General features: G+C 43.9%; 1 protein-coding gene across 13 annotated transcripts in view; it reads left to right on the forward strand.

Moving 5' to 3' along the window:
* SPATS2L (spermatogenesis associated serine rich 2 like) overlaps window positions 1-25,789 on the forward strand; it is a 177,676-nt gene that overhangs the window by 109,174 nt on the left and 42,713 nt on the right. For all 13 annotated transcript variants that reach the window (XM_084780103.1, XM_084780107.1, XM_084780106.1 and 10 more), the window contains 5 exons: window positions 1,007-1,115; window positions 4,636-4,685; window positions 7,766-8,012; window positions 24,093-24,299; window positions 25,481-25,616. In XM_084780103.1, the coding sequence (XP_084636229.1) occupies window positions 1,007-1,115; window positions 4,636-4,685; window positions 7,766-8,012; window positions 24,093-24,299; window positions 25,481-25,616 (749 nt within the window). The remainder of the gene's footprint in view (window positions 1-1,006; window positions 1,116-4,635; window positions 4,686-7,765; window positions 8,013-24,092; window positions 24,300-25,480; window positions 25,617-25,789) is intronic.

The following is a 25,789-nucleotide window of genomic DNA, read 5'->3' on the forward strand; positions in this document are numbered from 1 at the left end:
ACATACCATGGTTCTGTAACCCATACCCCATGAATCCAATTATAACAAAATCCATTTAACTCTAAAACTCACTGGTCCTCATTTAACTCTGAGTGGACTGTGTATAAATTGTACAGTTCTTTAACGAGCACTTCCCGCTGTCCCGTGCAGTGTTCTAGCATTTGTTCGTACAGAAATCCTTCTCATAAAAAAAAAAAAAGGGGGGGGAGGATGACATTAAGTTTTTGCTAAAATACGTAGAACAGTCTGTAATAATGACAGGTTCTTTGAGATAAAGGTCAATTAATTCTAGCAGGCAACCAGAAAAAAATCTATGCTAAGTGTGATGGAGGAAGGCGTCTGCGTCGTTGAGGTCTGGACACGTGCAAGCATCAGAACCCTTGGCGCAAACGTGTGTTTACTTTTACTCTGCTCAGTGGTTATTTCTCAGAAGGGTGTTTGAGACAATTCTCTGTAATATAGCTGGGACTACCACTTCACAAATGCAGTGCCCCATGCCCTCCTGTCTTTATAAGCGCTGATGGAGTTTCCCAGCATACTTCTGTGACCCTCACATGACTGCTTCCACTGTGCCCGGAGAGAAGCTGAGGCAGGAAGCTGTTTCTGTATGTTTTCTAAAGATACCCCCCGAGCCAGTGGAAAGGAAGCCTGAGACGGGGAAAAAAAAAGATTCTGCGTCCTTGCTGAGAGCACATCTTGTATGCATCTCGGTCTCCCAGAGGGCTGAGAGCCAAGCCAGCATTGACTTGCACACTTGTCCTTACAGCCTGACAAGGAGGTCTCTGTAGGGGTGTGTACACACATAAAGTGGGCATCGAGGCGACAACCAGCATGAACGCTCACTCCTCTGAGAAGCCTGGAGGACGCTCCTTAGCAAGAGGATAGATTGCTTAGCTGTCCAGGGCCTTCCTGATGTATAATTCTGCTCTATCTATTGGGAGATCTGTGGGCAAACAATACTCAGGGTGTTTACCTCTCTGGTTTTTTTTTTCTCCTTTTCTTTCAGATCTATGCAGTTAGATCAGTTGTTCCAAACAAAAGCAATAATGAAATCGTCCTGGTGCTACAGCAGTTTGACTTTAATGTGGATAAAGCTGTGCAAGCCTTTGTGGATGGTAGGTACATGCCCGCCTGAAACTGAAAACGTTGGCGCTCACTAAATCCAACATCCTGTGGGTTGTGTTTTCTTCATTAACTGAAATGAACACTAAATTGTTTCTAATACTTGTCATAAAAATGAAAACATGATACAGCTTTAATCTCCACCCTCTGGAGGCAGAGGCAGACTAATCCCTGGGAGTTCAAAGACAACCTGGTCGACATGGTGAATTCCAGACCAGGTAGGGGAGCATAGGGAGACTCCGTGTTCTAGGCCAGCTAAGGCTACATAGTGGAAACTTAGCTCAAGGAAGAAAACAAATAAAGGAACTAAAAAGCGTGATATACTCTTCAGAAGAACATAGACGTATTGCAAAAGCAGCATATGGAACAGTTTTTTTTCACTCATTGGGGAAAAAAAGAGGGGGCTGGAGAGATGGCTCAGTGGTTAAGAGCACTGGCTGTTCTTCCAGAGGTCATGAGTTCAGTTCCCAGCAACCACATGGTGGCTCACAACCACCTGTAGTGAGACCTTGTGCCCGTGCAGACAAAATACTGTATAAATAATAAATAAATAGATCTTAAAAAAAAAAAAAAAGAAAAGAAAAAAAAAGAGAGACTGTAAAGACTTCCTAGAGGACACTAATTATAAAGCTGCTGGGTTATTTTTGTTTTGTTTTTTGTTTTTGGGGGTTTTTTTGTTTGTTTGTTTTTTGTTTTTTTGTTTTTGTTTTTGTTTGTTGCCGATTATTTGTTAAGCATGTCCTTCCTTTGATGGTGTCCCCCTGCTGGGCAGAAGACATTGCACCTCCTTGTTGGCCTGGAAGGCATTACCTCTCCTACCAGAAGTCTCCTGAGTGTCATGACTTTGACCCTGAAATTCCATGCTTATATTGTCTAAGTGAACAGAACTCTTCCTTTTAATGTTTTTTGTTTGCTTCTTTGTTTGTTTATGACAGTTATATCATGCAATTAATCATATTATCAGTTCATTTACCTCTTAATTGATTTTGGTTTCTTAAGGAAAAAATTCTGTCTGTGTTTTAGCGAGTGCCTTGCCAGGTGTACTTGTAGAATCTCTGATCTGAAGTGTTGAGCTTACCCATTTACAAGTGTGGTTATCTTTTCTGTAAATTGTGGCGAAATTTTCCTTTCTTAATTTTTTTTTGTTTTGAATGAAGATCTCTTTCTTGGCATTCTTAAATGCCCCTGTTTCCTGACATTTTTTTTTCTATTCTGTAAATAATGAACTAGCTAAACACAACCTGACAAATAGGGTCAGAAAAGACCTGCCAGCACACACCCCAGGTGTACCTTCTTCGCACTTTGTCAGGGAGAGCATGATTTCCATAACTTGCGAGGAGTGTAGCAACCCTCTTGAGTTTCCACAAGTCTAACAGCACTTCGGGACAAGCCCCTGCACCCTGTGCTCACATTCTGTATCGACAGCCGAGGCTCGGGGTCCTAATAACGAACAGAGGATGGTCATTCATACAGACCTGCAAGCAAATCTGCTGTGTGAAACTTCCTCACTCTTTACCCTGCTTTGCTGGCTATGTGCGCTGTGAAGATCACATAGATGTATAATCCTAAGTCGTTAAGATCAAACGCTAGCTGCGCTTTGCGCCCCCTCCTGCTGCACATACCACTTTTAAGTTTTGTACATATGAGCATCCTAACCCTGAGACAGAACCTCCCGTCAGGTTCACTTGCCACATCACTCTCAAGAACAAAGCTTCAGACTAAGTTAGAGGCTCTTTCCCCATCCTTCCCCCACCCACTTCCCAGCATGCAGCAGGGTCTCTGTTGCAGTGTGACCCTCACTGAATGCACAGACGCAGCAGTTGATGGACCGCAGTCAAAGCTCTTGGAACGGGCCTGGAAGGCCTTGCTTCTGGAGTCTCCATGTTGTCCATGACAAGATCTCTTTAAATCTCACTGCTTGCTGAGTGAGCTTCCTCGTCAGCTGAGTTGTCAACCAATGGGGGAAAAGTTGCTTTAAACCCCGTGCACACCAAAAAAATATTTGTCGGAAGCCTTTGGAGGGCCCTACTGAAGTCACTAATTCAAATGGCTTACCGAAAACACCTCCAGCCATGTTGGGGAGCCACAGTTAAAATTTAATCACAGCGCTTTCAAAATCCTTTGTAAATACGAGTATTTCTTCACAATCACTCTGTGTAAGCTCATTGCCCAAATTACAAATAAAGCAGGCATCAAAATCCGGAAATGAGACGAATGGGTGCTGCAGCTACAACAGCAGCAGCTTGCCTTCTGATAAGAACAGCTTCCACCATCTCTCAAAGGCTAACTGTATTTACAAAGTGGGAGCCTAGCTACAAGACTGACTCTGCTAAGTAACCATTGCCCAAACCTAAGAAACTGTTAACTTTAACCCCTTGGGCAAGTAGATGTCAACCCGGTTACTAAAAAGTGTAAATTCTAGTTTACTTTTGGGGGTAGTCTTGCTATCCCAAGTGCATGCAACTCAAAACAAGGCAAGGAAGACACTGAATTGCAAACTCTGGGCAGATGGGCAGGATCAGCACCCTGCTTGTCTGTTAGTGGCATCAGCCACAGGGGTGACAAATTTGGATTTTAGGGTAAAGACCAGTTTGAAGTTAATCTCTGGTTAGCCGATACCTTGTAGACAACTATTATTGTAATATACACACTATTGGTGTAATGTGATTGAAGATGCTTAGAATTGTTAGACTGCATAGGACGCACATCCTTTAAGAAATGCTGGTTTATGCCATAGCCTGATTTCTTCATTCTCTGTAACTAGCTGAAATTACTCCCAGCAAGTAGGAATAAGTGGATGTCTGTTTAGTGTACAGAGAGTGATTGTAGTTGGGCAGCAATGAAGCATTTCTTTAACTGCATCAGGTCAAGGTCACGTATGTGACTGGGCCAGGTAGGGCCTGGGACCCTGTTTGTCATTTAATGAACTCTGTTGGTTTGACATGGACACCTTGAAAATAACACGTCCCATCCTCTCTATGGTGGGTGGAGAGAGACTTGCCGCGGATTCTCTCTTCCTCGGTCCCCTGCAAGTCATGAACATAATGAGAGAGAATAAAAATGGAGCAAGATGGCCACACAGAAAGGTCTTACTATCATGGTTAATCACACACACACACACACACACACACACACACACACACACACACTTGGTTCAGAAGCTTCTAGCACTGTATTCATATATCAAACAGAACAATTTTAATTCTACCTATGGCAATGAAGCTACCAGGAAATTCTCAAGACATATTTCATATTCCCTAAGACAATATCATGATAAGAAAAAAAGCATGCTTTGCGAAGTAGGGCTTAATATTTTTATAAAGCCAAGATTGTGCGGTGAATTAAATGAAAATCTTGGAAATAAGAAACGAAACTGGCATTTTTATTAAGGCAGGCTGTATCAAAATAAATGAAGAAGTCTGCCCCACCCCCACATTGCTGCCAGGGCACAGATGAATCTTCTGTTGGTTTTATTGTGTGGGTATTTGTTGAAGATTCTTTCTCTTTATCTAGGCAGTGCAATTCAAGTTCTTAAAGAATGGAACATGACAGGAAAAAAGAAGGTAAGATGAAAGGTGATGGCGAATTAGTAACATCGTCAATCAAACCTTCACCGTCCTTATCACTGCAGCAAAGCTGCCAATTTTATGCTTCATTCAAACGTGTTAATATGCACGCCCGGAAAGCCTCCTGAATCCATGCTTTTCTTCAATTACCAGCCACTTTCACTCCTAATGCCCCTATTTTCTGTTCAGTGTTTTCTATCAGCCAGGTGTGCTTAAGGAGCAGGCACACCAGGGTTGACTTCTTTGAAGGTATTAAGGGGAGCGCAGTGCCAGAATTCAAAGCAGTAAGGATGTTAACTTGCCCCAACATATCCCACAGCACAAAGGACAAAAATAAGGAGTGCTTTAAGGACACTTAGAAGGCCCTAATATATATTTTCACATTTTTTTCAACCAAAATACTCTATCCAATGCTGTTTTAAGATACCTTTTCCCCTGAAATCTAAAGTCAGTCTTCGACAATAAAACAAGAAAATGCCTTAAAGCCATAGAGAGCAGGAGTCCCCCATGGAACACTTCTGACACGCTCCTTTGCAGCATCAGGAAGGAGTTGTCCTCTGTCCCACTCACGTAGCAGTGCTGGGCTATGTAATCACAGAAAGTGGGGCTCCTGGGCACAGGCTGGCATGTGTGTGAAGCCACCTAGTGTCAGTTTGTTTCCACAGTGACACCACAGGGCCCTGCGTGTTGTTTCTCATGGGGGAGAAGCCACCAGCCCACCCTGCCCCCAAAGGGAAGATTACAAGCCTGTGAAACAAGTGGTGATGGAACACAAAAGGCACTGTTTCTATGCAGTTCCACCGGTTCCAGACACTGCAAGAACCTTCCATCCACCCTGTTTCCTCCTTTAGGTTTCACGTAGACTAGGAGGAATGAGGCGATTCCTCGACACCGCCGCCCCCCCCCCAGCCCTGCTTTGTTTGCCACCATTTTTTTTTTACAATCTCTGCTTCCCTTTAATCATAGCTTCCCAAGCTTTCCTGTGAGATAAAGATGATTTGCAAGTGATTGAAGGGTGATATTTATCTTTACATGGAAAAAAATTCAGATGCATGCTTCAGGTTTTAAATTTCTCTGATTGGGGAGGAAAAAGCACAGACAGCAGCTGCAGACCCGACTGCCTTAGTGAATTCCCTCTAATGGGTTCAGTGGGGAGATGGTCTCAGACCCAACACAGTGGATAATGGGATGGACCTTCTAAAGCCAGCAGTGGGGACTTGGGGCGGGAGGCGGGGAATTAGTCTCCACTGCCCCTTTTTGCCTATGCTCAGCAACTCAAATCTCTCAATATCTCAAAAGAACTGCTACATAATTGCGACATTTTGGAAAGGACAGGAAGTGGGCGGGGCTGAAGAGGAAGGCGTGGTTTGTGTGTCAGTTGGTCTCTAGTTGCGCTAGTGGACAAGTCCCCCAGGTGCTCTGTAGTATGCCCAGATTCCACAGGTGGGACACACTTTCTAACGCGTCAGGTATGTGTGCACCACTGGTGGTTAAGTACATTGACTACCAAATAAAGAAAACACCCAAGCCGAGGGCTCCTGTGGTGGCTCAGCAGGTAAAGGCACTGCCGGCCAAGCCTGGCCACTTGAGAGCGGTCCCTGAGATCCATTTGGCAGAAGGAGCAAGCCTACTCCCGCAAACTGACCTCTGACCTCCACACGTGCTTTGTAACACAATAAATGTTGAGAGACAGAGAATGCACACATTCAAGAGCAATGGCACTGTGTTCCCCACTTCCCAGATACTGTTAAATGTTCAGGGGCCAAGCGTTTGAGAAGTATATACACCCTGAGAGTATAAAATGTCGTGTGGAGCTATTTCAAAGTGTGTGTGACGAACTTTGTTCTGTTCAGCTAGCCACCGCTGAGCAGTCTGGGGTCCAGGGAGAATGGACAAATCCAGGATTACTGGGATTAGCCTGTGAGTCTGTCTGTCCATCCCCAACCCCCATCCTCTGCTTAAATAACCACAGGACAATTCTGGAGACTCTGCCTTGCTAGTAGACTTGCTAGACAACGATGATAGTTCCTGCAGTCTCCTGATTGGTCAATGCCTGTGGCAGAGATTCATGATCCACACTAGCCCCGCCTTCTGCTTCTCTTTCTTATGTAACAGACTTGTCCTGGGGAGACGCAACACTCATAGGGACCCAGATAGGGGCCCCACAACAGACCAAAGAAGGGATAGCAGCGAAGTCTAACCTGGTGAACCAATGAGTTTTATTGGGGTTACTTACAGGAATATGGGGTGAGGGGTCACCTAAAGGAGCAGAAATGACTCAAAGGACATCACCAAAGTCCCTCCCAGCATGGGTGACAAGCTCACAGTGCTGGGAACCTGGAGCTGACTGTGCAGCCTTCAGGCAGCTCAACAGGCTGGGGAGGGTCCTTTCCGGGTGCCTCAGTTAGTCTGAGCCTCTTCCAGGCTGCTCTGTCTCTGCTTCTTCCAGAAAGATTGGTTTGTCTCCAGGTCTTCTTTGCAGTTTGGCTGGTCTGGAAGGGACTTTCAACAGGGAAGGGCATAGGGCGTCTGGTCAGTTTCAGGGACTTCCTAAAGCTACTTGTACTTGATGACATTCCATCTTAAGGAGCTTTCTGTAGGCTGGAACGTTTCTGTGAGCTGCTATCTACCACTCTTTTCACCACAGCCTATCTTATTCCTGTCACTCTGCCCTTTTGGTCCCCTGCCCAGATAATGGAACCTGAGTGTTCAGCTGGCCTCCCAGTCCTGAACTGCTTCAAGAAGCAAGAGCTAACATCACCAATTCTTTCAGAGCTGTTACAGCCATTTCTTGGGTTACTTACTTTAAATTAGCTCCCTGCTCTTTAAGCTCTTGCTCGTGTATATTTTTTTTCTTCCAAATTAAGGGAACTTTTTGTTTATTACAACTGCAAGGTAAAAATTCAAACAACTTACTTTAGAAGCACAATATTGAGATTAATCTTGGTGCTTAATAAGGACGTGTTTTCACCCATTCTATTAAAAGCCAGGTGTCAGGATGATTGTCTTATTTTACTTCGTGCTCAAGAGCCTCTGCTGAACAGCAGTGCTGCTTTCCCGTTTGTTTCTCACTGTAGAATAACAAAAGGAAAAGAAGCAAATCTAAGCAGCATCAAGGCAACAAGGATGCTAAGGACAAGGCGGAGAGGCCGGAGGTGGGGCCCCTGCAGCCCCAGGTACCACCGATGCAAAATGGCCATGTGACCGGCTGTGAGAAGGACGGCTCATCCCCTGATTCTGCCAGAGAGAAACCGGCCCTCACACCCCGTGAGAAGAAGATCTCCATACTGGAGGAGCCACCAAGGGCTCTTCGTGGGGTTGCAGGTCAGTTGTTCATAAATACATTTGCTTGGGACGGTGGACACAGCTGAGGGAGCTCCTTGAAGCAATGGCTACTGCTGCTGCTGCTGATACACAGGATGAGAAAGGCTGAGCTGCTAGTGTGTAGATACCAGAGAGTACAACAAGGGCTCAGAGAGATGCTCTGTCTGTCTCCACAGCAACTTAGAGGATCCCTAACCCATCACCTGCAACAGCCTCATAGTTCTGCTATCGTCCAGGGTCCTTGATCGTTTTCTATGCCAACTGAAGAATGAGAAGGCAGGGAACAGCGGACAAGTTCCCAAAACAGCAGCCTGGATTGGCCAGAATCAGTCGATAAAGACAGAAAGGCTTTTATGAGGAGGGTGAGAAAACACATACAGGAAGCACCCACAGAGAAAAAAAAAACCTTCCCCAAAGCAGGGGGTGGTGGAGAAACTGAGGCCCAGCTTCTCCTTGAGGGATGGCCATTTTCTAAGTCTTTGAAGGGTCACCCTCCCCTAATTTAGGCCTGGTCAGTCTGAAGAAAATAGGATGACCTATTGGCCAGTCCCCCAGCAGGGATCCTACTGGCAGAAGAAACACCTGCAAGACCATCGTTTTAAGATACTAGGCCTTTGTCTCAGGTCAGGATGGCGGGGAAGGAGCCAGCCATCTTCAAAGTTCACCATCTTTTCTTTTTTTTTTTACCTCCCCATCTCCATTACAGCCCATCTCCCTCTCCTTCTGCCTGTCAGGGAACCTGTCTCTCAGATCTTGGGCTACAAGACAACACTAGTTTGAGGAGATACTTAACCTGGGATAAGGGAAAGACAAAAGATGACAAAAGAATACGTTCTCTCCTTAGACCACATTATTTGATCTCCTTTTGGGTGTTAGAATGTGGACTGATTAATTAATGTGCAGCTGTAAATGAACTCCAGAAGTTTACTTGTGTGCGTATGTCATGGTATGTGTGTATGAAGGGAGGAAGAGGCCATATCTCTTGCTCTTTAACTCTCCACCTATCCTTTGATATAGAGTGTTCTCGCTTGAACCTCAAAGTAGGCTGACAGCCAACAAGCCGAGCGGCCCTCCGCCTCTGCCCATCATGCACCGTGGTTTTACAGGTGCATAGCCATGTTTAGCTTTTTCCATATGCCATGGTGATTTAAACAGGTCTTCATGCTTGCACAGGAAGGATTCCTACCCACTGCGCTGTCCCACCAGCCCCAGACAGAAGGCTACTTCTTCGTACACCGTCTGTCTTTGGGTGTGTCATTACTTCTCTACTGTCCTGTTTCTTTACCTGTAATTTTTTGCAAGAAAGAAAGAAAACCATCATGGCTTGTTTCCTGCAGGCTGTAATGGAGAATGCCATGGACAGGAAATTATAAACAATAGAAGGTTGTGTGGCTCATTGGTTCTAGAGGCTGGGAAATCAAGCACTGGAAAGAACAGACTAAGGGGGTGGCTAAGCTGTTAACCCACACCACTCGAACAAGTGAAATCTAGCCATAAGTGTGGAGTTCTCATGGCCCAATCATCCCGTAAAGGCCTACCTCTCAACACCCAGGATTAGGAATTAAGTTTCTGGCCCTTTTAGGAACCCATTCAAACCATAGCACTCAATAATAAAATAGCCCGGAGCTAGAGAGATGGCTCGGTGGTTAAGAGCACCGCCTGTTCTTCCAGAGGTCCTGACTTCAATTCCCAGCAACCACATGGTGGCTCACAACCATCTAATGTAATCTGATACCCTCTTCCACAGATAAAGCACTCATATGCAATAAATAAAATAAATACATCTTTAATAATAATAATAATAATAATAATAATAATAAAATAATAATAATAATAAAATAGCCCACTACCCCAAGCTTACAACAAACCCTAAAAACAAAATTTATTTGTGATAAAGCCTGCCTAGAAACAGAATTTCAGTAAAGATCTAAGACCCTCTTGACTAGATGAACCATGAGGCCTTATAAAGTGGCCAGATGTTCACACTTAACAATGAGTCGCTTTGTACTGAAGATAGAAAAGACACTTTCCAGCTGGACACTGTGGAGAGTGCTTCTTTATGTTGGATATACGAAGAGAGTGTCGGTAAGTAAATATATGTCTGTGAAATCTAACTGCCACAAATGGAGTCTGCTGGGCTGCTGGGCGCCAAACACCAGAAAGGCTGGTGCAGGCCACTCATGGACAACTCTTGGCACTGGATGCCCAGTAGACTCTGAGAAGGATAGCTGTGGTCTAGGCTCTGTGGGAATCACACTCTGATGTTCTCGTGGCAAAGGCTGGTGAGTTTCACTTTTTGGAGAGCAGAGGTGTCACCTCCCTCTGAGCAACTGAGACACCACAGACTGGTGGGTGTGGAGAGAGCTAGGGGCATGTAGGTGATGGAGAAGCCTGGAAAGGTTGAGAAGCAATGAGGAGAGCCTCACTCAGAACCCTCAACCATTGTACCCCTGCTGCTAATATGGCGGTGTTATCCTGTGACAAGCCAAGGATGGGTAACGCATTATCCCTGCTTAACGTTTCAGTCTAGCAGAAGAGACGGACGCACAAACAAAACCGTACAGTGGTATGTACCGTTACAGTGGTATGTACCATTACAGTGGTATGTACCGTTACAGTGGTATGTACCGTTACAGTGGTATGTACCGTTACAGTGGTATGTACCGTTACAGTGGTATGTACCGTTACAGTGGTATGTACCGTTACAGTGGTATGTACCATTACAGTGGTATGTACCAAATGAGGAATATGCTGAGGAGGCGCCTGGTCACTGGTACTCTGCATCTCACTAGTACGTCTTTAAATTACTCATCTAGCCCTAATTTCCTTCCAGAAACCCATGCCTAAGAACTCCACGCATAGTCAGACCATCCCTACGGACCGCACGGCACCTTCCTTCAAACCAAACAGTGACCGCAGCGAAAATAACCTAGTCCATTTTGCATCCAAATTCTCCAGGAATTTTTTATTCTTCTTTTTTTTTAATGTTTTTGATTTATAGTCAGGGAGGGAGGAAGAAATTAAATAATCAAATGGCAGATTCCCAACTTTACTTGTTATTGCTTTCACACGAATTACTTTCAAAATCTAATTACTCGAGTTGCTGTTTTGATATCGATCAGAAACTCAAAGCCTAGCACGTGTATCTGTTCATTTACCCATAATGTATGCCTTTATCCTACCACAGTTTCAGTAAGTCTGACAAGTAATTGGAGTCAATGTGAGGCTGAAGCCCTTCACCTCACCATGGGTAAACACCTTGACAGTCAAGCGCCCGCTGATGCTGCTCTCTGCGCAAGGGGGCTTGGTACCCACCAGCATGAGGCTTTCTGTGAGGGGCTCTCGATGGTACAAAGTGCCATTCCCACATCCTTTTGTTTCTGTGAGTGTAACCGCGGAGCTGTTTCTTGACGATGTCATTGCTTCCTTACAAGCCTTTATGTTTTCCGTAAGCCTTTCTGTGGAAGAGTGAATGGTGGTGGTAAGGGAAGGTCTTGAGGTGTGTTCATAAAAGGAAGAGAGCCCCACCCACCGGGGCTTCATTAGCATCCCGCCAGTTATGCGCATACATTTTAAATTAAGTTGGTAACTGGTTAGCTTTTATCTTCCAAAGGTAATAAAGGTCCAACATGAAGTTGATGCCAAAACTGTTAAGTGACCTTCAGTGCTTGTTCAGTCTATCAGTAGCCCCCTAGCCCGCTGATAGATGAGTCACGGGTGACCATCGGGACTTGCATGCTCTGCGGCCCATTACTGAGTAGAAGAAGGAAGGGTGAGATGGACTCTTCGCCCCTGTTCTTGTGGGGAACCCCAGGCCCCTGGGTGGAGAGGCCACGGAAGTGACTCTCTTTGCCCTTCCGTAGTTGGCAAAACCTGGCTCTGGTAGGTCCGTCTAAACTGCCAATGCCATGAGCTCTGTAATTCCTAAAAAAAAAAAAAATTATTTTTTTAAATGTATAATTGAAAAATTAGCAAAAGTAATAGTAACAAGGCCACATAATGCTATTCTGTGCTTGAGTGGCTTCACCATGTGAGCCGGGAAGAAATCTCTAGGCTGCTTGTGGTGGCACATTGATCAGGTGATCCAGTAATGAAACTGGCTCCACACAGCCTGCCATGAATGCCCCGCTGGGCAGGAGGCTGGGTGGACATGTGCAGGGCAGGTTTTATCTTTTTATAACACCTTGACACTCAGGATCTCTCCTTTTAAAAAGTCTTAAAGAGAATCTTTATCCTGGTAAGGGGAAAGCCTTAAATTAAGATGTATGCAACGGCTCCAGGGTGTGAGTATGACTTCCGACGTGAAAAACAACCACCCGGAGCACAGCCATTCCTGGCTGTAAATAAAGCGCTGTCAGTCGGGCCCGAGCTGTGTGTCAGCTCGTAGCTCGGAATTTGGAGAGCATGCTTTAAGATTATTATTTTTTCTATATTTCAGAACCTTTAATAACAGCTCAGATTAGTTCTTTTACATAATCCAGGCAAAACCATTCTGACTTCAAAGTCAGGCAAAGAGTAGACAGAAGGATTTTTTGTTCAGTTTTGTTTTGTTTTACTACAAGCAGGGCTAAAGATAGTAATTTTCACCTCCTAAGGCCTCCTATCTAGGTGTCTATGGCACCTTAGGGTCCAGTTTCCCCAAATCTCCCTCTGGTGCTGTATCAGTGGACTCAGATTGCGGAGCTTATCTCCGGTTGGGCCAGAACAGGAAACCGTGTCCCTCTCTGTCTCTCCCCAGCTGGACACAGGCCCATGGAGGAGGAACGGAGCGGGGCCGTGGCCACCAGTGGCTTCCCTTTATAGTTTCTCATCCTTAAAGCCTTCTGGGAAACCGCATCTTTTCCTGTTGTTATAAACTGAGGGCTCCCTGCTGTGTTTTCCTGCCTCCACTACCCAGACCACAGTGGGCCCTTGTCCGTATCTCCTCCATCTCTTTGCGGTACAGACTTATCAGCACAGAACTGCCTCCACACTCTCAGCTGTGGGATGGACCAAGCGAGAAAGAAGAGGGCTTGTTATATTATAATGTGGCTGTTTGTCCTCACTGCAACAGTAACACCTCCCCCCCAGATCTGTTTTGTGTTTTGAGGCTCCTACAGGGTTTCCAAGCAGATTTACTATTGGCTGGCACTCCAACATGCTCTCCTCCGCTCCTCCAAGCCCCTGTGTCGGGTCAGAGGATTAGAAGAGATGAACCACAAAGCTGCTAGCCTAGAACTTTCCTCAGGAAGCTAAGTCTGTGTAGTCCAATGACGTAATAGACCGTGAGCAAGAACCAGGGAGTTCAGCAATGGAAATGCCTGGGTTCAAATTTGGCCTTGTTCAATTACTGGATGTGTGACGCTGGGAAAGGTAACGTTGTGTGTTTCGTTTTACTCCCCTGCAAAACAAAAGAATCTACTTGTCCAAGGTTCGGGTGAGCAGTGGACGAGGCTCACAGAGTTCTTAGCACAGCCGCTGGCAGAGAGGAAAGCACGTGTCACTGGTTTACTCCATGGGCGCATGTGTCTGAGCATCTAACACACGCCCGGTGTCTGGTACCAGAGATGAACTCGAAGACCATGCTTTTGCTTCCGGGGAGTTTATGTACTTTGTTGGGTAGAGAAAATAGATGGACGATAAGACAGCATAGAACTAAGATCCCAGGATAATTGGAGATTCTGGAAAACATGAAGGCCACCATGGTGGCTGTGCGGTGGCTTCAGACAAGGCCATGCTGTGATGGAAGCCTCTAAAGAGCAAATGCTGAAGCTGAGGGTTAGGTACTTCACCATCTCCTGCCAGGTTGTGCTGGTCTCCGCAGCCATTTTTTTTCTTGTGGTTTTGGGTTTCTCTGTGTAGCACTGGCTGTCCTGGTTGCTTTGTACACAAATCTGGCCTCGAGTTTACAGAGATCCACCAGCCTCTGCCTCCCAAGTGCTGGGATTAAAGGCATGTGCCAACACCACCTGGCCTTTTTTTTTTTTTAATTTAAAATTGGTATTGTCTTCTTTAAATTTATTTATTTAAAATTGGTATGCAACTTAGAGAAGCCTTGTAATTATAATCATAGACTTTTGCTACCTTTAAGGAAAATTAAAGATATAATACTTTATGTAGAGCCGAGACTATGTACTCTCACATGAACACATATTTCCTTGTTATTGTAAAGCTTATAATTGCCTTTCAGGCTTCTCTTTAATTATTATCTTAGCACCTAAGTTCTTGGTTCACTTCCGTGTGGCTGTGCATCAGCCTAGCCTCTGCTTCGAGCAGCACTGTGGCTGAACTGTGCAGGTAATTTTAGGAGAGGCCTTCCATTACATCCTCTCTGACGCAGATCTCTGCTTTCTGTCTCTGGGTAGCACAGACGGGCACCGGCTGTAGTGATCTGAGGCCACAGGGCACCTAATGCTGTCCTCACCTACTTCTCCATTTCCTGAGAGGGTGAGGCCCAGAGGCCTCTCTCCCCTTCCTCGTTGACAAAGCGCATTGCGTTTCATCCAGCAAAAACACACTATGCTGTTGCTCATCTCTAATTAGCCTACTTTCGGAACCACCACTCACACTTCAAAATGGTGACTTCCATTACAGAGGGACCTACGTAAAAGGAGTACAGAGGGAGGGAAGGAAGGGGTTTCAAAAAGCTATAAGTTGTTTTTGGTTTTTTTTGTTTTTGTTTGGTTGGTTGGTTTGGTTTGGTGTTTTGTTTGTTTGTTTTTGAGTAAGGCTTTAAATTGCCCTGTCAAATGCAAAGGGCGCTGAACTTGCCTTGCAAGGAACTAAGACAGTGGCATACATTTGATTTAACGTGTCTGTCTTCCACCTCTGACAGTTTGATTTGTTGTTACTACCTATGGTCTTTTACTATGAGTCTCCAGTCGGAAAGTCCCCGGCTGCAATGGCCTCCAAGGCTCCCAGGGCTCTCGGCGTTTGGGTGGAATGATAGGGCCTCTTCTCTTTGCATTTGCTGTGGAAGTTTTGAAAGGGCAGAACTGACATGTCTGTACATCCTGTCCTGCAGATGGGGGGGGGGGCGATGAAGCTTGCAAGACACTGCCCAGTAGATGTAACAGGAAGCACTCTCCTGAAGTTCAGTCACTAGACTGTTACTCTGTAACAGTTACTCTATAACAGTCTGAAAAGGGTGTTGCCTTCACCCACTTCACTCATCAGCCTATTTGTGATGGCTTACAATCCTTCTTTCTGAAGACACTGCCACCACCGTGCGAGGTGCCCTCCGGCGACTTAATCTAGGAGACTCTAAACCTTTAAATCATTTCCTTTCAGCGATGGCGGGCGGAGGGGGGGGGGCACTCTTTTCTCCTCTTTCTTTACTCGCTGTGTCTTTTCCTATGTCTTTATTGCTTTTTTTCTTACTTTCTTTGAGGGTATTCTTTGCCTAGTTGTTGCATTATTAAACTACCTCAAGGCTTGGCTGGCCCCAAGTCCTTTAGATATAAAGATATGCACTCTCCTCAGGTCATTTGGACCATGCCTTGGCTTTACTTGTATCACATGACTCACTCCTGTCTTTCTAGCCCAGGCTCTTCTCTGAACATCACATCAGGCTTATAATCGATATTTTCACTTTGACATTTCAGAGTGCTTTGATGACATGCTCCCAACTTCAATTTAAGCTTGGCGCTCTCTCTCTCTCTCTCTCTCTCTCTCTCTCTCTCTCTCTCTCTCTCTCTCTCTCTCTCTCTCTCTCTCTACCAGCGAGCCTTGCTGATTTTCAATCCCAGGTGTTCGTAGCATTAATCCATTTCTCACTGCCTCTGCCTCTCCCTTTCCACCAAAACCACCACTCTGTCTTGCTTTCACTACTACAGAAACGAAGCTCTCGCACTCCCCCACCCCACCCCCCCCTCCTGATCCTTCTGCAGCTTGTACTCTTGTCAAAACACGTTTCACTTCCTTGAATAAAGAGTCGATTTAAAGGTCCACCATATTCCAGACCCTGTGTCCTACTGTATCTTATTTTAAGTCGTTATCTTTTGCTATTTAGAGATAACTATAGAGTTTGTGTTTCTGTATTTAAATTTACTTTGTCCTAATTGAGGACATTTGGAAAATTCCATTAAATAAATCCTGTCTCCCCAAAACAAACATGGTTAAATTCCATTTCACAAATTATTTTTAAGGCACAGATAATTAAAGCAATTCTGCAGCATGTGAATTGTTGTACCCTGCCTCTACTTAGCATGAAAGTACGAGCCCTGCATTGTATCATTAAGCGCCTGCTAAGGCTGGTTTTCCCCGGCTATCTCACCTCTAACTTATGACCTTAACAAACAGGTAACACAAAGGGATATGAAGTTCTGTTAGGGTACAACCACATCCCAACATTCAATATTCTGCTTCTTCCTTGTCTATTCTTCTTTCATTTTTGTGTTAATTCTGTGGTAATTTCATACATACATGAGTACAATGTATTTTGAAATGCTTGAGGTAGTGACATGTATGTATGTGCGTCTGTGCCTGGGCATATATGCACATAAGTGCAGGTGCCGTTAGAGGCCAGCAGAGGGTGTTGGATCTGTTGGAGCTGGAATTGTAGGAGGTTGTAAGCCGCCCCGTGTGGGTGCTGGGGACCGAACTCTGGTCCTCTCTGAGATCAGCAAGAACTCTTAGTCAGCCCCAAGTACAGTGTACTCAGAGCATACCCCCCTCCTGACTGTAGTCTTTTGCTTTCTCCCATAAGACCCCCCATGTCTCCCTCCCAACTTTTTTTTTTTAACAACCAGCTTAGCCCAGTAGTGCTGCCCGTAAGTGCATGAGTGTAAGGTAGCCACTGGGTCATAGGCAACTGACTCTGGGCCATACCACTGAAGAAGACTGACTCTCCTCAGGGCCCATCCATTGCCAATAGTGACTCAGCTGAGGTGGGGTCTCAACCATAACTTCTGTGGGTTCATGAGTGCAGTGGCCTCATTGTGTCCAGAAGATGTTATTTCTAAACAGTTTTCCCCAACCTTTGGCTCCTGCAGTCTTTCTGCCGCTTCTTCCGCAGTGTTCCCTGAGCCTTGCAGGAATATGATGGAACTGTCCCGTTTGAGCCTTGCAGGAATATAATAGAACTGTCCCGTTTGAGCCTTGCAGGAATATGATAGAACTGTCCCATTTGAGCCTTGCAGGAATATGATGGAACTGTCCCGTTTGAGCCTTGCAGGAATATGATAGAACTGTCCCATTTGAGCCTTGCAGGAATATGATGGAACTGTCCCATTTGAGCCTTGCAGGAATATGATGGAACTGTCCCGTTTGAGCCTTGCAGGAATATGATGGAACTGTCCCGTTTGAGCCTTGCAGGAATATGATGGAACTGTCCCGTTTGAGCCTTGCAGGAATATGATGGAACTGTCCCGTTTGAGCCTTGCAGGAATATGATAGAACTGCCCCGTTTGAGCCTTGCAGGAATATGATAGAACTGTCCCGTTTGAGCCTTGCAGGAATATGATGGAAATGTTCCATTTGAGCCTTGCAGGAATATGATGGAACTGTCCCGTTTGAGCCTTGCAGGAATATGATAGAACTATCCCATTTGAGCCTTGCAGGAATATGATGGAACTGCTCCTTTAGGGATGAGCTCTCTCCATAGCAGCTTTTTCTCTTCCTTTAAGTATTTATCAAATCTGTATTAATAGCCCTCTACTTCATTAGGAAGCTTCTCTGATGAGGGGGGAAAACATTTTATTAGCGTATATTAGTTATCTAAAACCATGTTTTCATGGCATTTTAACGGGTTTTTTCTTTTTTTATGAATTCCCTACATATTTTAACTATTTCTAAGCTGTTTTCCATGTGGATTCTTTCAGTCTGTCTATGCTTTTAAAAAACAACACAGTAGTGCACAACTTCTATGGGAAACTGTGAATATTTTCTAGGCCCTGTAATTATTGGGCTTTTTAAAACATGAGGGGGGTGGCGCTTAAGTTCTTAATATGTTTCTGTTCAGAAAGGTTGCATTAATCTCACTGTTTTTAAAAAACTGATCATTTCTTGATTTCCATTTGTATTTCTCCTACTATAAATATTTAAGAATACTGATATCAGGTACCAAAGAACTCTCAGTTATACTACCAGTCGTCGTAAAATGCAACTATATTTTAATTACTTTTAAGAGAAGAGTAAGCTGCTTTGAGTGACACAGGTGTCAGGAATTTTAAACCTCATTTTATAATGAAGTCTTACTTTGTTTATTGACTTTTCCAGATAAAACTACTTCACAGCCCTTTATATGATGTGCTTTATTGGAATGTCCTCTTTGGGGTAGACTCTGAAGCCATTTTAATGGATTAAAATAATTACTTTATGGCTGGTATGTTCACTTTATTCCTTGAAGTTAGATTTAAATTCTCTATCTACTTCCTATAGTCTTCTTATGAGTGCACCAGATATTTACACACACACACACACACACACACACACACACACACACACACGAGAAAAGAAGTTTCTGAACATTTAAAATTTGATTGTATACATGATTGTTCATACATGGTGAAAAATATTGTAATGTAATGTACGCCATGTATCTGTATTGACGGAAGTGGGTAAGTGAAGTCTTGTATGGTTCTTATTCACGAGGAGGCACAATGTACACTGAGAAGACATTGTGATAAACTGATAATACAATCTAGTAATCCTTACAGCGGTCTTTAATATTTTTAATTTTTTTTACTTAGATAAACTCAATGTGATAGATATGATCTAATAATACCAATAATGACATTAAACGTGAGTAGACTAAAAATTCAATTAAAAAGCAGACAGTGACAGATAGAGAAAATCGACCCTTATGTGATTATCGTGAAAGGTAAAGATAGAAGCAGATAAAGGTACAGCATAGAGAAACTGTGCTGTGCAAACAGCTAAGGACAGTAGACTGTTATGGTGCCATTAGCTCCGATTCCAATACAAGAAATGCCGGCAGAGCCACAAGTCAATGTATCAACAAGCGTTCACAATCCTAAACCTCATTATAGGGCTTCACAATCTATGAAGCAGCACTGATAAAATTAAAGAGAGAGACAAATCCATAGTGGCTGTAGAATTTAATACTGTTTTCTTACTAATTGAAGAGACAAGTAGATTGTCAGTGAGAATATAAGTTTACTCAGTCCTATCAACTAATTTGATTGGCATCTGGCATTTTCATCAAAATAGTCCAATTAATGGGCCATAAAAGTAGGTCTCCAGTTATAAGTTTGATATTGTTGTAAGATATAAGATATCTGTTATGAGGTATCCACCAGAGAAGACCACTCAGACACAGGTGCAAAGCCAACATCCCCTTCTGTCACAGACCTAGGGGAGGGGAATAGGGTGAAAGAGGGAGGGAGGGGGAATGGGAAGATACAAGTGAGGGGATAACATTTGAGATGTAATCTGGATAAATTATTTAAATAAAAAAAGAAAGAAAGAAAGAAAGTCACTGTTAGCCATCCGGCAACTACACTGGGTGTTCAGGACTCGAGTGCAGTCCCAGGCCTTTCTCAGGATGGGCAGTTAAGCACAAAAAACAAATCTCGGGTTGACACCCCTCAGTTAGCAAGCATGGCTAGCTAGAAGCACACGTACAGAAGCCAAAAAGCAAGGTTAGTGCATTGAGGGGCTTCCCAGAACTACTGACTCCCATGGGTTGGGTCTTTGCTCTCACTTTGGCAGGTGTTGCTGCCTGTGTGCATGCGGGGTTCCAAGGCCTCAATGGTGCCTCCCTCGTGACATCAATTGTGCTAGCATCTGGGGGCCTGGTACAAGATCTTCACGTTTCCATATTCTATGATGGTATCTAACATTTGGGAATTGAAAAATAATTACATCTTACATACCAAAGCAAAAGAAGTCTAAAACATAAGGAGTAAATTTGACGGTTGATATTTAATAACCAAAAACTAAAAACAATATTGAGATAATATAAGATGACCAGCATGATATATCATATTTAAGGATCAACAAATTCAGTACTGATAATGGGCCAACTTTTCCTCAAATTGGTTTATAGGTTGCGCACAAGTTCAACTAAAGTTCTGCCAAATTTCAGTACACAAGCTGATTCTTAGATTTATCTTGGAATGCAAAGGACCTATGATAGACAAAGTAATCTTTAAAAGAGCAAAGCTGGAGGACATACAGTATCTAATACTAAGACTTTTTATATAGATACACTGAGTGGGGTTACTACATCAGTGGATACAATAAAGCCCAGAAACCAACCCCTGCACAAAGTCAGTTGGTTTCCATCAGCCCTGCCCAGGCAACGTAGAGGAAGAAGGTCACCTCTGACCCACTAAGCGTTTTTGTTTTTATATTCGTTTTTGGTTTTTGTTTTACATTTTACATATTGGAGTTAATGGCAGAGAGATGTGACTTCCTTGTATTCTGTATAAAAGCCAGAGCTAGCACAGACGTCTGTGGAGTCTACTTCAGTCAGAAAGCTAAGTGATTCCCAGTAAGTCATGTGCTAGCTGTATTAAGATCTGCTAAGTTTTCTTCAGTTTGAAAAAGTGTTCTGGTAAATGGGAAACATAAGTCTCTGTTAAGATAAATACCTAGAAGAGAATTAAATAAAGATATGTACAGTTTTTACTGAAATCTTAGCAAATTGTCTCTTTCCAATGATAATGTTTCTTTCCATGATGTCACAGATTTGGCCCAAGTCCTTAGTGAATATTAAAGTCACAGAGACTCCTGACCAACTAGGGATCCTGCTGAGTGCTGAGGCAATACTGGCTCATTGGTCCATATTTTCATTCACTCACTCAGGGTGTGTCACGTAGCAGTAGATAGCAAGCATATGATGACAAGCAAGAAGGACCACGCTATGACTGCTTCCACGTGTAGAAAGTGCAGACTAAAAGAAATACCCTCTCAAACTAGTAGTAGCTGAACACTGGAGACCGTCAGCTCACGCCTGTCACAATTTATATTAGTGGTAGCCCACAGAAAGCCAATGTGAGCACATATGTAATTTTATATTTTCGAATAGTCAGTCACGTTAAAAGATGGTATCAACTGGGTAATATAAATCTAAATCAATATATCTAAAATACGATCCGTACAATGTGTAATTAAGATTGATTTATTTACTTTTTGCTATGCTGAAGAGTCAACGTAGGGACTTGCATATTCTGGGCAATTACCACACCACTGAGCTATACCCTGCAGTCTTAATATTTAAAGATTCTTTTTAAAATTTTGTACCAACCTATCAAAAAAAATCAGTGTATGTTTCACAGAGGTTTTCTAGTCTCAATTTGGATAAGGCACATTTTGGCTCTTCAGTAGCCACACGCAGGGAATGGCTACCTTATTGACAGTATACATAAGTGGATCAATTCCAGTCAGCTCCAGACTGTTGAGATTTAAAGCTGGACTCCGGAAGGGAGAACTGGTGCTGTTTCTGATGCTACAGGAAAAGCACTGTGTCCAGGAAACAACCTCCATTATTGTATTACTAGAAGTCCAGGACTTGTGGTCAAACTGAGCATCGCTCTGTTACGGCTGTATAACTCTCCGAGAGAATGCCAGCTTTCACCAGATTTGGAGACAATCTGTACTACCTAGCCAGTGTACAGATCTGTGCTAGTGGTCTGTGAGAATTGTAAATTCCCAGTGTTCAATCATCCCCCCAATAGCAATTTTTTTTCAGAAGACAAAAATATTGCTATTCAAATTTCTCAATAAATATCTGTGAGATGTGTAGTGAAATGAATCAGTAGCCCACATATTATTCTCTGACACACGAACAAACTATTTTTAGCTCCAGGTTAATGAGCTCATGTTTATTTACATGCTTGTCTCCTGTTTAAAATTCATTTGCATCTTAACAGAATAATTTGTGTTCTTCTACCTAAGGTCATTATTTCCGTTAGGCTATCCATCCCCATAGTTGCAAGACTGCAACTAATTTACTGTGCCATGCTGACTTTATAATTCTGAATTTATAATCACTCATCAAGACTGGGTTTTGCCTGTGATGTAGGAAGGGAAGGAGTTGGGACCAGTCTGCATTTAGTCACTGTTCCAACACAAATGCACAAATGCAATTCATCATCAGGTGGGTCTCCCTATCTCCACTCCATCAGAACCACCTGGGATACAGGACACTGGGCTCACTGCTGACTCAGAATCTCTGGAGATGGTCCTTCAGAACCTGCTGTGTGAACAGTACCAAAGGAGAGCCATTTCACACTGAGGCTTGACACGGGGAAGCTGCACATGAGTGTGACTAAGGATGAAACTACACACTATCATCTCAATCAAGTCCGTTACTGGAAGAAACATTATTTACAGTGTTTGCGTAGCTGTTCACTACCTTTTCTGGACATGTCATTGTATACTATGATTTCTCTTTCAGTAAAGTTTCATTGTCCAGGAAAGCTCCTTGACATATAGGTTATGAATGATGGATTCTACTAGAGTCAAATTATATTTATCATAAATGAGCTAATGTCTAAAATCAAATTGTCTGGGACCCAGATTGCATTCTCTCACACTTTCCCTTAGTCTCTGTAATGCTTGTGACAGTGTCGGGAAAGGTGTGCCTTGCTTCTTTCTTTCTTTTTTTTTTTTTTCCTGTGAAATCATTTTAAGTGTACTTTAACTCAATCACAGTCCTACAGAAAGCTATTGAACCAGACACAAGTCCTGGAGCTTAGAAAGCGAATCTGACTCAGTGTCTGCCCTCTAGGGGGTCATTGCCTTAGTGAGGGAGTGGTGAGAGACAGGCATAGAAGCCTTATGTTAAATGTAATATATGAAAGCAACAAGAGAAACAAGGAGCGAAAAGAAACAGGGGGTGGGTGACTGCCTGAGAGAGAGACGAGGGAGGCTGGGCTTCACAGGAGGCTAGCACTCCGTATGTGTATTAGTCACAGCCAGCCAGAAAGGCAAAAGCATTCCTACAAGGCTGTCCAGGATACGGGAAAGCTCCGAATTTGGGGTCTTCTAAGCCAAAATGCATTCTTTCCACTATAATACGTCTTTCTCCGTGAAGCTGGCCATCGGAGGCACACCAGCCACCATTTTTTTTTTCATATCAGAGTTCCCCATGGTCAAATCTAAAGAGTGAAACATTTCCTTTTCAGACTCTTAGATGCTGTTTAATTCACACCTGCAATAACTACATAGGAACTTTACCTCTAAAAGATGCCAAAAGCAATGTGCTGTTAATTTATTGCCACGTCTATTAAAGATCTGGAGAGACTCTAATGCTTGGGATTTTAAATATAGTTGAGATATTGCCGCGATGTGTCCTGATTTAATCCCTTCATAAATTAGATGAACCGATGATAGTACCTGTTGTCACTTCATGCTTGCCCCATCCCCAATCACTCTTCCGCCTTCATTAATCCAGAATGAAATACCACAGAGCACAAATGGAGGTGGGGGAGGGTTACATTTTTTATGGCTTCAGTATGAACTGACTCTGAAATTTGCCTAAGGTTTTACTGGAATAAGAGAAAGGGAAGATGGGGAACCATATGCATCTCTTTTTTTTTTTAACTATTCATTTATCTAAGTACACAGTGTTTCACCTTCATATATACCCGAATGCCAGAAGAGGGTAGCAGATCTCACTATAGATGGTTGCTGGGAATTGAACTCAGGACCTTTGGAAGAGCAGGCAGTGTTTTTAACCTCTGAGCCATCTCTCCAGCCCCCATATGCATCTCTTACAAGCCTGTTAGTAACCTCACTAGATAGTTACAAGTGAGGAAAGCAGGCCTCAGGGATATTGAATAGCTTGTCCGTAGCTCTCTGCAAACAAGTTCCTAGAACACACACACACACACACACACACACACACACACACACACACACACACACACATACACCACACACACACACACACACACACACACACACACACACACACACACACGGGTCTTCTAACTCTAAATGCAACGCCCTTTCCACTATAACCTCAAACCTTCTGGGAGTTCTAGTAAAACAGTTCCTTCTGTGCTTTGCAGTGAACAGCGTTACTGCCGGCCTGTAAATAAAGCCAGAAATCTTGCCATTCCCCCATCACTTTGCCATCAGTGTTTTTGCTCTACCCCTTCACAGTCGTTATTTGGTGTTCTTTTACAGAAGGCAGCAGACTACTGCAACCAAAAATGTCCTTAGATGGGAACGCCAGACCCATTCATGGACCATCAGAGAGGTCGGATGGCCTACAGTGGTCAGCTGGGCAGCCTTGTAACCCAAGCAAGCCTAAGGCCAAAACATCTCCCGTTAAGTCCAATGCCCCTGCAACTCATCCTGAAATAAAGCCAGATGAGCTGGCCAAGAAAAGAGGTAAAGTGATTTCTTTTGCACAAATGATTCAACATATTCTGCACACACATAAAAATGCCAGGATGGCAGAACTTTCCAAAAATTGCTGCTTAGCAAAGAATTGAATTGAATTTCTTCTCCCCGCCCCCTGCCACCTCCCCCCCACCCCCAACCCCGCACCAGCCCTTACATTCCACTTAAATGGAAAATGAAAAGACAGAGCAGTCCTTCCCCTGTCAATCAAAGGTCTTGGAGTATCAAGGCAGAATTACTCCCCGCCCCCCAGCGCCTCTGTGGATGAATGAGTGTTTGCTGACCTACTGCAGTCACTTAAGAAACAGTGTTAGCTCGAGGTGAATTAGTGAATTAGTGCATCCCAGACCCATGAAATCCAGGTTTGTGTGGGTGAAGATGACCCCACAGCTTGGCAGACCTTCCTCGAGAGCTGTCTTCTTCCCTGTGTGAACACAGCTCTGTGTTAGAACTTTCAGATGATAGCCTTACAAATGAAAAGGCTAAATCACTTCTCTTCTGATTCCAAGACTTAAATAAGGCCCTTCCGATCCAGCCTCAGTTGTGTTGGATTTCCTTGGCTTTGGTTTCGCATACTAGCTCCATTTTCTTAAGGAGGGGGCGAGTGCTTTATTTTAAGAAACATGTTCTCGTTGAGATAAGGGCAGTCTGTTTGCCATGCAGGCTCTCTGCCCTGGTGAGGGTTACAGGAAACCAGGGGAGATGAATACCCAAAGAGCTGCTTTAGTGCTGGAGCTATAATTCCAGGCCTGGCTCAGGACGCTGGCGCTCACAGCCCGTCCTCTCTAGCCCATTTGTACCTCTTCCGGTCTCTGTCATTTTCCTGCTCCAAAATCTCTGCTGGCTTTGAACCACGTGCAGTGGGAGCCCGTAGCACAAACGGCCTTTGTATTGGAAGATAGCTCAGTTTATGACGGAACATGATGACCAGAGGCTCTTTCTGAAGAACAAAACAACAGGTGTGCCCTAGGTGGCACAGCCAGAGGCTCCGCCCCCACCCCATCCCTGCATCCTCAGAGGTAGACAAGCCATCCCCTACTAACTGTTTTTCCATAGAAAACAAAAGACAGGTCTGTTTGGCGTGGGTTGCTTGCTTTGTTACATTTAACTCATAAAGAAAGATACAGTGATCACACGACTTTTTTTTTTTCTCTTGGCATCAATTTTAGGCCCAAATATTGAGAAATCGGTGAAGGATTTGCAGCGCTGCACTGTTTCCCTAACTAGATACCGCGTCATGATCAAGGAGGAAGTGGACAGTTCTGTGAGGAAGATCAAAGCAGCTTTTGCTGAGTTACACAACTGGTGAGTAATGCGACCCACAGCTGTAAATCCAAAGTGTACGGGCTTCTCCTGTAGTCGATAACAAACAGCGGATGGAAAAGTTGTTTATTTAATACATAAACACCACAGAACCACTATCTCACTGACTTTTTTTTTTAAGTTCTGCAGGCAGGAATATATATCTTGGGAATGAA

Source organism: Acomys minous (genome assembly GCF_964271855.1).
Source record: "Acomys minous genome assembly, chromosome: 4".
Taxonomy (NCBI): domain Eukaryota; kingdom Metazoa; phylum Chordata; class Mammalia; order Rodentia; family Muridae; genus Acomys; species Acomys minous.